The following is a 13,356-nucleotide window of genomic DNA, read 5'->3' as shown; positions in this document are numbered from 1 at the left end:
AGGGGAGCCTTGGTGTAACGATAAAGTTGTTGTCATGTGACCAAAAAGGTCACGGGTTCGAATCCTGGAAACAGCCTCTTACAAAAAGTAAGGTAAGGCTGCGTGATCCTTCCTCGAGACCCCGCATGGCAGGAGCTTCGTGCACCGGGCTGCCCTTTTTTTAAAAAGAAAGTCGGGTTTATTAAAGGAAAATTCTATGAGACACATTTATGATGGTACGAACATGTACTTAGACGACCAATAAATGCTCTAATTAGGTGATGTGAAACTATGACAAATGTGCATATTAAACGAGAAAGAGGAAAACGAAAAAAGATTTGATTAGTAAATAAAATTTATTTAAATATAAATGATGATGTAGTAGGGAATAAAGTCCAATGGCGTATAAGGATCCATATAATTGATCCCACCTAATGGGATAAGACTTGGTTGTTATATTAATTCACCAAGTAAGAGGAGATTGAGGTTTAATGGATAAATAATTTGTAAAACTAAAAGAAAATTAGATCTTGGTAGAGTATAGTTGAACATTTTTATTTGGTCCTTATAACTAAATTTGTGTTGGTCAACCACTGAGCAAATGCGATTAAGGTTTTGTTTGTATTGCAAAAAAATATTTTTTAAAATATATATTCCTTGTTTTACATAGTTAGTGTAATGCAAAATCATCAACAACAAAATAACAAAGGAAGTGACACTTAGCCATGATTGGCATTGTTCGTTAGAACCCAATAATGACCACACAACACAAGAATGATGCATCGTGTATTTGGATAAACGGCCTGCAATTCATCCAAAGTGAAGTACATCAAAATCATATACGAATATATAGTGTGAACAACCTGAAATCCATCTGATAAAAATGAATTGTATACACATAAGGTGAACAACCTGCAATCCACCCAAAAAAAGATGTATTATATATGCATGGAATGACGATCCATAATTCACCTAATATGAAATACATCATGTGTATGCACATTTATATACATATATAGGATAACTGACCCTCAATCCATCAGAATGCATCACATATAATAGGGAGAACGATCCACAATTCAACTAGTAAGAAAATCATCTCATATTATGATCGAAGCCTATATATGCACAAAAGACACAAGAGCCCTTTGTGAGCACAGAGCCAATGTCATATGGCATAAGTAATTCAGTTATTTATTAATATAATATAAGTTGTCGTGCAAGTTCTTTACAATGCAGACCAAAGCTCTATACTATAAATAATCAGGTAGCCCTTTCAGAGATGGAAGCCAAAGCCCTAAACTACAAGTAATTACGCAACTCGTTTGGAAGGCAAAGTCAAAATTTAATAATATAAATATTGCATTCATCATTTTGTTAATTTAGTATAAGGTTATGCAACTCCTTTTAGATCGCAGAGCAGAAGCTCTATAGTAAAGGTAGTTTCATTTATAGTTTGGTCAATTTAGAATAAATAGTACGCAACTAATTCGGAGTGCAGAGCCTAAGCTAAGTAGAAACGATCAATCTATTACTTATTTATTTGTTCATATAATTATACATCTAGTTTCTCATAGTTCATTTTCTTTTATGAGATTACTATTGATTTCTATCCTCTTTATATTTATTTCTATTAATTTTTGTCATCAACAAATTATAAAGCAAGAGAGAAGAAGACCATAGATCATACCCAAATAAGATGCATTAAAGATGAATGCAATAGAGTACTAGTGAAAGGATTCCTTCTCTCTAGGATTCCTAAAGGGAAGGTGGTGGGAAGTTGGATAAGAGTTGCTGGATTGCTCTTCCGGCAGCCATGTAGGCTCTTTTTCCTCTCACCGGCGGTGAGGAAACTTGTACACAGCAGTGGTGGTGCTTCTCCTGGAGTTGGCGGTGGTTTCCTGTAAAGGTGGTGGCCGGAGTTGGAGTAGAAGGTGCAAATAGCATTGTGTTGGCAGAGGCTTTGTCTTGGAGTTCCTTATGCAAACAGACCGCTAGACTACTGTTTTTTCGTTTTCAAGTTTTTCCGGCAATTGCCGGAGGCCTTCCTGGCCTAGGGTGGAGGTGGCTGGTCCACAACAAGACAAACGACTTGGTGGGGGTGATTGTGCAGGGACAGTTGCAGGAGGGTGCAAGGAACCAAACAAGCTGTCACTCCCGTTTTTGGTGGCTGCAAGCTACTTGCAGGACTGTGCAGGATTTGCACCCTTGTCTTTTGCACCAAAACGGCAAGGAGGCAGCAGACTGCTGCAGGCAGAGGCCAAACCCAATCACCACCTTGTTTTGGTCCTCAAGAAGCTGGGAATGTGCAGGAAGAGGCAGAAGATGCTGCTATAATTGCAGAAAGTACTGCTGAGTTGGAATCACTTGTTGACAAGGCAAAGGAGGCTGCGGATGGTGATCAGAATCGGCAAGAGGTTGCTGATCAGAATCAAGGGGCTGGAGAAACTTAAGTGTCGGCCGGAGATGCTCAACGTCCGGCAACAGATGGTCCTCTTGGTAGGGAAGGGGCTCGGGAACATGGGAGGTCCTGGGCTAGTCTTTTCAAAGATAATTGGAAGGCGAAGAAGGCAACACATCTACAACAGCACAAGGCCATGGGGGGAAGAATACAGTTTGATTATAACGACATTGAAATGATGGAGGAATCAATGGGCTATTGTCTAGTCGGATGCTTCACGGGAAGGCACCCAGAGAGGGACGGAGTGCAAGGGTGGATAGCAGATGGAGGGTTCCTTATAAATTTTTCATGCACAAAAGCGACCGAGTAATTTACAAATTTGATACAGTTGCGGATCAGGAGAACGTGTTGCTTAGAGGGTCTTACTTTGCCTTTGGAATTCCGTTATTCTTGAAGCACATACCTAGCTGTTTTCTCTTCGAGGAGAACAGAAGGTTCATTCCGACGTGGGTTCAGATTCATGGATTCCCTCCAGACCATTGGACATCAAAGATACTTAGCATAATTGGTTGTGAGGTGGGCACACCGCTTACACCGACAAGTTGATGCGTACTCGAGAGAGGTTGACCTTTACTCGCTTCTTGGTGGAGATCTTGGTAATTGGAGAAAGAATCAAGAGGGTACCAATTACACTACCGATTGGGGCTCAGTTTGATTTGGAGATATTATATGAGGTTATGCCAGATTTTTGTGAAGAATGTCGAAGAATTGGACATTGGACAGCAAACTGTAAAGGTAATACACCACAATCGCAACCGGCAAGAACTACAGCAGACAGATGCTCCTAATTTGCGAGATGTAGACGTCATTCAAGGTATGGATAGCATCCAAGAGCCCCTTCACAAGCAAACGGTGAAGCAACAAATGAAGAAGCTCCAATAAATGAACTTGCCATAGTAAACGGCGATGGAACACCCAACTGATGCTGGCTAGTTTAAAGGACAACCGGCTATTTCCCAATTGCATTAAGAAGAGGATCAACTGGAAATATTAAGTATAGCAGGTGATTGCGAGCACGAGCAGCCCAAACAAAAACTCAATGAAGGTCGTTGCTTGGAACATAAAGGGTTTCTATAAGTCCCTTAAACATATGAGGGTTCAGCGCCTCCTCAAGCAAAAAATTTTGTAAGCATTGGCACTTCTAGAAACTAAACTCAATGAGGTCGCCCTTGATCCAATTCTACGACGAAAATTTGCAAGTATAGGTACTGCAAATAAGTCTATGCTTGGAACATAAGGGGCTTCTATAAGTCCCTTAAACATGGGGGTTCAGCACCTCCTTAAGCAAAAAAATTTGCAAGCATTAGCACTTCTAGAAACTAAACTCAATGAGGTCGTCCTTGATCCAATTCTACGAGAGAAATTTGCAGGTATGTGTACTGCAAATAATTTTAGCTGTTCTAACCATAGATGTATACTGCTTCTTTGGGATGTATGTTGGCATGGACACTATTATGGTAACAGACGAGTTCATGCACTGTCATATCAAGTGTTGAATTACAGGGAGGGATTTCTTGGTTACTATTGTTTATGGATTGCACGCTATAATTACTCGAAGACTGTTGTGAGAGGATCTTACCCAACTTGAAGAGAACATAAAGAAACCTTGGCTGCTCATGGGGGACTTGACTCAATATTATCTATCCATGAAAAAGGAGGCTACCGATTACAAATCATGACACGAGGAATCTTCAAATTTTTGTCCAAGCTTGCGACCTTGTGGACCTTCATTCAATTGGGTGTTTAACTTGGACAAATGGTGTGGTGTCTTGCAAATTGGATAGAGATCCAGTAATCTCAGTTATCGACTGATTATGATAGTTATGCAAAATTTATGGCTCCAAGATGCCTATCGGATCACTATTATGGTATAGCGAATCTTATCAAGCCAATCATGGTGGATGAAATCAGGAATGCTCTATTTGATATAGGTGTGGACAAGGCCTCAAGGTGTGATGGATATGGTGCAAAATTCTTCACTGCTACATGGTAAATAGTCGGGCCAGATTTTATTGTCGTGGTTAAAGAATTCTTTGGGTCTGGTAAACTTCTCAAGCAATGGAACCATACTTTGATTGCTTTAGTTCCAAAGGCTAATTATGCCCCAAGGATTGTGGATTATAGGCCAATATCTTGCTACAATATTTTCTATAAGATTATTGCCAAAATCTTGGCCGATCGATTAGCTACAGTTATAAGCATCTTACATGATCCGGCACAAGCAGCTTTTGTGCAAGGCGTTCCATAGGAGACAACATCAGGAATTGCTCGGGAAGTATGCTCGCAAAAGGATATCCCCTGGATACATGATTAAAGTTGACTTGTGGAAGACCTTTGACACAGTGGACTGGGACTTCCTCATGTCGGCACTTGTTGATTTTGGTTTTCCCCAACAATTCCAAGATTGGATCCGTGAATGTGTTACCACAATTTCGTATTCTATAAGCTTAAATGGCGGAATTCATGGTTTCTTCAGTGGACGGCAGGGACTAAGACAAGGAGATCCACTATCACTCTGATTATTTGGTCTTTGTTTTGAAAACAAGGGTTGTCTGGAGGATTTTGGAGATGAAGCGGGTCTGAGAGCTAATCCCTTGAAGTCTAACATGTATATGGCCAGAGTTGATGACACAACCAGGGCACAATTACTACATATTACCAATTTTCAGGAGGGCTCTTTTCCTTTTTGATATTTGGGTATTCCTCTTGCTACAGAGAAGCTACGAATTGTCAACTATGAACCCTTGCTTAAAGCGATAACAAAGAAGGTAAATGCATGGCCGAAACACACATTATCGACGCTTAAAATTGGTCAGATCAGTCCTCTTATTGGCTCTCCATTCTTCCCATACTGAGTGGGGTGATTGATAAAATCTATGAAATTTGTTGGACTTTCATTTGGTCTTCCAAACACCCATCACTCTCGGGGGCTAAGATGTGCCTCTCAAAGCAAGAGGGAGGTTATGAACTTTGGGATTTACAAGCATGGAATAATGCCTTATTATGCAGGACAAGGAATACCAAACATGAAGCTGTTGGAATGGTTTGCTGTGGAGAAAAATGGGACAGCCAATGCATATAAGTTCTTCCGGCCAAAGGAACCTGCGGTAACTTGGTTATCAATGATTTGGAAACTAGGAATACCGCCCAAACATCATTTTTTTTTGTTTGGCTACTTGCTCAAGCTACGAACAGCGGACAGACTAGCATATGAGTCTTATAAGAGCTGTGCATTATGTCGACAGGTGGACGAATTGAATGCAGACATTTTCTTTGAATGCTCTATTACCCGGACTCTATGGAACAAGGTGAGAAGATAGCTTAACATTTGATATGAGGTAAAACGATTGGAAGACTGATACAGATTTTCCAGCAACATTCTTACATAGCAATTTCTCAGTTCAATGAAATTACATAGACATAAAACATAGCTAAAGAAAGAAATTAAAACTAGAAGGTCTTCAAGTTGTACTGTCTCACTGGAACTACTAAAGATAAAGGATGAAGAGAAATGTGAAAACGAGAACAAAGTAAATTCGTCTAGTGATTGGGGACACATAATAAAGCATAACATCCTCACATTTTCAAAGAAATGCATATGCACATGTCACTTATCCTTTTACGAGTAGTGCTACCAATGGCTTCTTTATTGAGCATCCTAGCATGTGGTTCTTGATTTAGTTGTTGAGATTATGGTATAAATACGGTGTCATGTCGTGTCAATTAGCATGTGCGGAAGTTTCCATTCCACTCGCCAACTGGCACTAGCACGAGTTCGGAAACGCGAAACAGCCACAGCCTCACGGCAACCTCCTCAAGGTTGTGACTTTCATCGTTTTTTTTAATTTACTTTTTTCATTTCAATTAATTCAAATTCCTTCCTCTTATCCTTTCTCTTATAATCTTTTTCCTCCTTAGATCCTTTAATTCTTTTTCCTCCTTTACTGTTAATTTTTTCCCTCTTCATCTATTCATAAGGGTAAATAAAGAGGAACAAAACCTCTTACCTCTTTAACGTGGTTAATTTATTCCTTCCATCTATCTACAAGATAAATAGAGAAAAAAATTCTTTAAGATTATTTTTTTTCCCTCCATCTGTTACAAGTAGTGAAAAATAAACCTCGGATAAGATTTGGTTATTATTGGTTGTTGTTTTAAGATTGAGAGAACATATTGTTATAAAAAATAAAAATAAAACTATTATAAATTAAATTAGTATATATAAATTTAGTTTAATTTTAAATTGAATAAAATAAAACTAAATCCAATTTAAACCTACTTGATCCTGCTAAGGTTTAAAATCTCAACCCGTGCCAAGGTTTCAGTCCCAAACCTGAACGATACGATTTCAGTATCATATCGTGCTATGCTGATAAGGTTTCGGTATTTTTTTTATTTATATATAGTAATTATTAGATAAATATATTTATTGTGTATAATTTAAAAATAAGTTGTATATTCATTTTATATAAGTGCTCCATTATTAAACAACTTAATATTGTTAGAAAAATAATTAAATATAGTTTTTTAAAGAAAATTGATATATCAATAACTCGAATTAAAATTGATATATCATAATATGATACCTTACTAATACTAAAAGTGCGTGAATCACATGGAAGCATTGGTTTTACATGATTTGATCATGATTCAATAACTTAAATTCACCAAGGAAGAGGAAAGGTCTTTTACATGATTTGATCATGTAAAAGAAGGCTAAAAGGCTCTTCGTGGAAGATGAAAAGCCTCTTCATGAAAGATGACTAAGAGTCAATTCATGAAGGAAGATGAAACATCAACGGACTTTTGGTATTCCATGAGAGTACAAAAGGGTGATTTTCAGACATTAAAAAGTGTGTGTTCATTTGTGATCTTCTCTTCTTCTTTCCTCCACCGAGACCTCCGTTGTAGTTGATAGCACAACCTTGGTTGGTTTTCTTCTCCAATTCTTGAGTTCGAGAGACAGACGGGAAGCTTGTTCGTATGGATACCAAAAGAGGCACAGACGCTTGATCGTGCTGAGATCCTACTTATCGGGATTTCGTGTGCACGCGACAAAGGTATAACTCCCTTTTAACAAATTTAATATATGTTTTCTCCTTAGCATGGATCTTCTGGAAAGGATCTAATTTTGTTTTCCGTTGTGTTTTTCGCGTGTTTAGCGCGCTAGATCCTTACCTTCAATAGTAATATGGCTCAAGTAGGACACCTAGTTCTATCCAAAGTGCATTTGTTGCATCAAAGGAATAACTTGCAATGTTATAGGATAGAGAAGACCATTTTGAGATGAACTACGATTGTGTCCAAGTACTGCTAATAATAACAGCAAAAAATATAAATACAAGCAATTAGTAAAAACATGACATCATCAAGGTTGGAATGTGGAGGAAACATTAGAATCAAGGGTATCGTCAGGAACTCAAAATAGCCATGTTGAATTTGAGAAACTATCCAGTTGGTATCACAATTGTGCACACTCAGTAGATGGTAGTTGGATAGCACACTTAGTTTCGTGCAAGTCCTCCAGGAATTCAACAATAATGAAACTGAGAAGCATATCCATGATGATGCTGGCATTTCGAGCTCTAAAATCCACATGCTGACATCAAAAATTATAATGTCTATTGAACAAGACATTTAGAAAATGAGATAATTTGTCAGGGATGCATTGTTGCAGTAGTGTGTTAACATTGTTGGTCCACTGGTGATTGATCTCAACTTTCTAACTATAGAGATAATCATAAGAGAGAATAACTATTGTTCCTTTGCTAGAGTTGAGATTGATACGATGCTCAAGGTTCCACCATTGGTTCCATCATGATGATAGTCCCTTAGGCTTTATGAATAGTTCTATGTATAAAAATGTAATTAGTCTCGTCCAGTGTGGATGTCATGAAAGCAGGAACGAGAGCTATGAATTGGATATGGATGTTTTTTCCTGTATAAAATTGTATATGGATATCTTTCCCAGCAATTTATATAGCATCTTCATAATCATTAAATCCACAGAACGGGGTCAATCATACCTCACCATTGTCACTTAGAATAGCATCAAACCTGACTTAACTAAAGATGGATCAAAGAAATCAATATAGCTTATGCACACTTGCCTAACATTTTAGGAACTCTCAGCTGAAAAAAAAAAATAAACTGGGCATCAACCAGTAGTGCAAATACCTGATGTCTTTGTAGCAGCTAAGCTAGTTGACAACATCTTAGCTAAGTTGATACCCTTTGGTGGACAAAGTGGACGAAGCAGTGGTCAATGGTTGAGCCATCTAAGGGGATCCGCAAGCCCATCAAAGGTGGAAACTCCAAGTCTCCAACTTACTAACTAGAAGTAGATATCTCCACTAATAAGATCGGTTGCATGAAGTGTTTCTATAATTTTGAGGCACATTACCATTTTGACTTGTCAAGCAGAGCAGGCATGCTCATACATCAAGATGAATAAAAATCTCCACCAATTAGATTATGGAGCGCTCCATCTCAACACAATTTTATGCCCAGTTTACCTCCCAAAAATGCTTTGCATTGTTGAAGGGCAGGTATAACCATAGTTGACTCTAACACCAATATGTGAATATTCAGGATGACAACCATGGGGAAACATAACGATAGTTTTATCTCCATAGATACAATATATATTGCAACAGTAGTGGTGTTTGCCTAGTTTGCATCACTATAAAAGAAAATTGTGGACTCATGAGAGGACCAATCAATTTCTACAAAAGAAGGAAAGAAGAGATGGGGAAATGTATGTCATCTTGGTCTATTTAGCTCGCATTGGATATAGAGAAAGTTTTATGCTTAATAGATACATTGTGAAATTAGGATATAGTCAATAGTATTAGTACTACAACAACAACCACCACCAAGTCTTACCCCACTAGGTGGGGTCATCCTTCTTGGATTCACCTCCTTAAATTTCTCTTTGCACCAACTTGTCATCTTTTGCAAGTTACAGAACGAGGAGGAATTTTGTGACTGGGATCCACCACACAAAGACCTAGAGTCCTACTCAAAAAATTTCCCCAAGAATAACCAAGGAAAGGTATTATGTATCTTTCTTGATCGGGTTTCCATGTTCATTGTTGCCCCCAAAGATGGACAAACTCATACAAATCGAGGCTCCAACATTCTCTACCCCACAATGACCTGAATGCAAAGGGATCAGCTTTACGCATTACCGACAGACTTCACAAGATCTCCAACAATTCTAATTCAGAATGTAGAGATTGACCCTTTTTGTTGCATGTTGTGACAATAGTTGCTGAGTTCATCATAAATATAATTGAAAAGATGGAAAATTGAAATAAAATAGATCTGTAAAATAATGTTAATATTTGAATTGAGCAAGTATATATAGTAACTATATGCAGAAATCATTGAGCACTATAATAACGATCATCCAATGTCTTTTCCATCAGAAGTGGTGAAGATTCCATGGCTTGATGCAATTTGCATGACAGCACAACTCTAGATTGCAAGTCATTAAGTGTACATATCTAGCCAAGGGGAATTGGGGCAGTAAAATGCTTTTCTTGAACCCTAGAAATTGCAACACTAACCATAAGTCCTAGAGAATTCAAAGAAAAATGGAAGCATAAACTCTTCAAAGAGAAGCATTAGTGATGTAGCACATTGAACAAAGTAACCATTTTCACCCAGAGAAAAGCTACTAATTCTCACATAGAGAAAAGGAAATTGCAAATTGTATTAACTCAAAACTTGTCCATAATATAGGATCTTAATCCCTTTTTATAATTTGATAACACTACCTATTCTTTATAAAATATCAAATTTTTCTAATAAAACCCTAATTGTTCTAATAAAACCTAACAGACTTTTTTAAAAAATAACTAAATAACTTTTTTAAAAGTTCTAACAAATTATAAAATTAATGAGTTGGAGAACTTGAATAATTCTAAATAGAATTAAATTCTTGACCTTGTTAATTAGTATATTGGATATTGATACTATGATGGCAATAGAAATAGAAAGAATATCAAATATATCAATCATTAAGTTAGACCTAGAGGAACATACGCATCATGATCTGATATCTAATAAATAACAATGCAATTGTTAACGCAAATCTTTCATCACTTGAATTATTCTCTAAGGAAACAGCCAAACTATGAAAGATACGCCCCTAGCCAGTGGAAAACATCACAGCTTAATCTGCAACTCATGGAGTAATCCGAACCCCAAAAGAAGAATAGAACTAGAGAAATTCTCTTTACTATATAAAAATTAAATCACAAGAAGAAGGAATACCTACCAAGCTACCACTTTCAAAGGTAATATTAGAGATGCCAAGTCTGTTAAAGAACTCCGTAGCGTCATGGAGCAACGGTGGGAGATCAAGATTCCGCTCCTGGGTACAACCGGAGCACCTAGAATGGTAAAAAAAACAAGAAGACAATATAACAGGAGGCCAATGGAGGCGTACAACTGGGTACAAAGAAGTAGATATCAACAACATACGACTGGAAATGTGGGCACTGGAGGGCAGTGGAGGCTGCTGTTTCAGCGGATGCGTCATAGGAGGAATGGAGGTGGAAGAGACTAGAGCACTGTCGACGGTGAAAGGAGGAGGTAGCAGTGTGCGGCGGAAGGGTTCGAGTAGCAAGGTGGGCGGCGAAAGGAGTAGCCGGAAGTAGCGTCGGAGCCATATGATAAAACGGGCAGAAAAGGAAGCCCGGGGTTGGGGGATAAGGCCGCGGGGCTGGGACATCAGTTCCCATCACCGTCAGCCCCTCAAATATTATTTCAATCTTAAATTTTTAATTACTTTTAATTGTTTTTATGTATTTTAGATTTTAAAAATCTAGTTGTATTTCATTTAGATTTTTATAAATTCTATAAAAATCTAATAGTATTTAAATTAATTTTTTATAAAATTTTAAAAAATTATATAGTATTAAACTTTGACTTTTTAAAATTTTATAAAAAAAAATTTATATCCAAACTTTTATGAAATTTTATGGATTCTTTTAAAATTCATTATGTACAAACTATAAACCCTTGGTGAACTTTAAAAACTAAAAAAAGAAGTCATTCATTCATGCTTGACATTTCTATAAACTTTTAACCCAACACATCCGTCGTCGCCTCTCTTTTCCCTTTCTACATACTTTTACCTCTTCCCTTACAACTAGATCGACTTCCTTCGTCGTTGAATTCAAACTCCATCTGCTAATCAAGCACCATCTTTCTATTTCCTCGGCTCTTCTTCGATCTCTCTCTTGCAGACAGGTGAACATCTATTGGAATTACACAATTTTACTTTATTGTTTTAGTTTGCCTAGAAGAAATTGTGGTGCTTTATATTTTTTTTAAATCTACTATTGGAAGCATTCACTCTTGTCTGAGCATCCACTACCTTATTATTGTGTGATCGTCGATTTGTATGTACGTATTTTGTTTATGAGCATATTTTGTTTGTATGTGTGATGGTAAAAATTGATCTTTTCTCGTGTTTTCCTTTTTCATCAATTGGATGAATTTTTTTTGTGTGATATAGGATACCCAATTTTTTTCACGTCATATAGTGTTATCTTAGCGATGTTTTCTTCCTTTCAAGTTACACGCAAAATAGCTCCTCCATTTTCATATACACCACAAGTCGAGCTTGTTTTGGCTTGTGCCGAATTGTATAATTTTCTTCGCAAGGAGTGTCGTTCTGATGAATATCTAGTTGAATCAGATAATGAAGTTTCATCATCCTTGCCAAAACAGGTTCATGATGGTGATTATTTTGATCAATTATTTAACATTCAAGAACAACAACGAATAAATGTCAATACATGGAGAGATACAATAGCGAATCGAATGTGGAGAGATGTTCATCATATTGGTAATAATTAACCTTATATTTTTTTCTTTTCCAAAAAAAAACTATTAAACTATATCACCAATGCTCAGTAATTTTTATTATCTAGATATTTGATATTTATATTGTGTATCATTAAATAGTATTGATTAATTAATTATTTATGTTTAATTGAAAATTTGATTTCTATAAATTGAATATTGAATATGACTCATTTGTATTTTTTTATGCCTCCAAAAGAGTATTAAAATATGTGAAATGAAAAAGAAAAGGACAAAAATGATCATGAAAATTTTTACTTTTATTTCTTTTTTTTCAATTTTTTTTTTATAATTTTCAAATTAAAAAAACATATGAGAATAATCTTTTTCTTCTTGGTAACCATATTTGACGGGATTGTTAGATAATGACTTATAAAATATTATTAAATTATGAAATTCATAAGTTTCCATAAAAAGTTTATACTATAAAAGTCTTGCAAAAAAGTTTATAGAACTCCATAGAATTTTTTTTACAATTTGTGTAATTCTATAAAAGTCAATAAAAATCTATCAATTCCATAAAAATCTATCACTAAAAAAATCAATAAAAGACGTTAAAACTCTTAATTGAATACACCCCTTAATTTACTAATATTCAAATAACGCATCATATTTCATATTAATTAAATCACACAATTCTTTTTGAAAATAACTCTCCCTTAATTATACACATACTTATTTATCCTACTCAAGCACTAAAACATATCTAAAATTCTGAAAAATAAGCCAACTTTATATAAGTGTTGAAAACACTATTTCTTTCTCTTAAAAAAATAATTTTGAAAATCTCATATCATATTAAATATAGAATGGAATCAAAATTTAAGGGCATAATTATATAAGATCGAGTTGAACTGGAGGGGTGAATCACCTAGGCTTTCTCGAGCTAAGGTAAGGGGGTGAATAACGCTTTACTTTTCTATCTTTCTCATGCTTATCTATAAAGTGTTAATAAGTGAAACATAATAAAATAAATACAAACAAACACAAGAATAAAGACACCTAATTCTCTATGTGATTATTACGAAGCCACAAGT

General features: G+C 36.1%; 1 protein-coding gene across 4 annotated transcripts in view; it reads right to left on the bottom strand.

Moving 5' to 3' along the window:
* The window catches only part of LOC122033614 (uncharacterized RNA methyltransferase pc1998-like), a 69,855-nt gene extending 58,658 nt beyond the window's left edge, over positions 1–11,197 (bottom strand). For all 4 annotated transcript variants that reach the window (XM_042592675.1, XM_042592674.1, XM_042592676.1 and 1 more), the window contains exons 1-2: positions 10,931–11,197; positions 10,725–10,839 (exon numbers count right to left, since the gene is read on the bottom strand). In XM_042592675.1, coding sequence (XP_042448609.1) covers positions 10,725–10,839; positions 10,931–11,190 — 375 coding nt within the window. In that variant the 5' untranslated portion in view covers positions 11,191–11,197. The remainder of the gene's footprint in view (positions 1–10,724; positions 10,840–10,930) is intronic.
* Positions 11,198–13,356: the final 2,159 nt, after the last annotated feature.

The sequence above is a fragment of the Zingiber officinale genome, chromosome 11B (genome assembly GCF_018446385.1).
Source record: "Zingiber officinale cultivar Zhangliang chromosome 11B, Zo_v1.1, whole genome shotgun sequence".
NCBI lineage: Eukaryota > Viridiplantae > Streptophyta > Magnoliopsida > Zingiberales > Zingiberaceae > Zingiber > Zingiber officinale.
The sequence above is the reverse complement of the archived record's forward strand: the minus strand, read 5'-3'. Positions and strand labels throughout refer to the sequence as shown.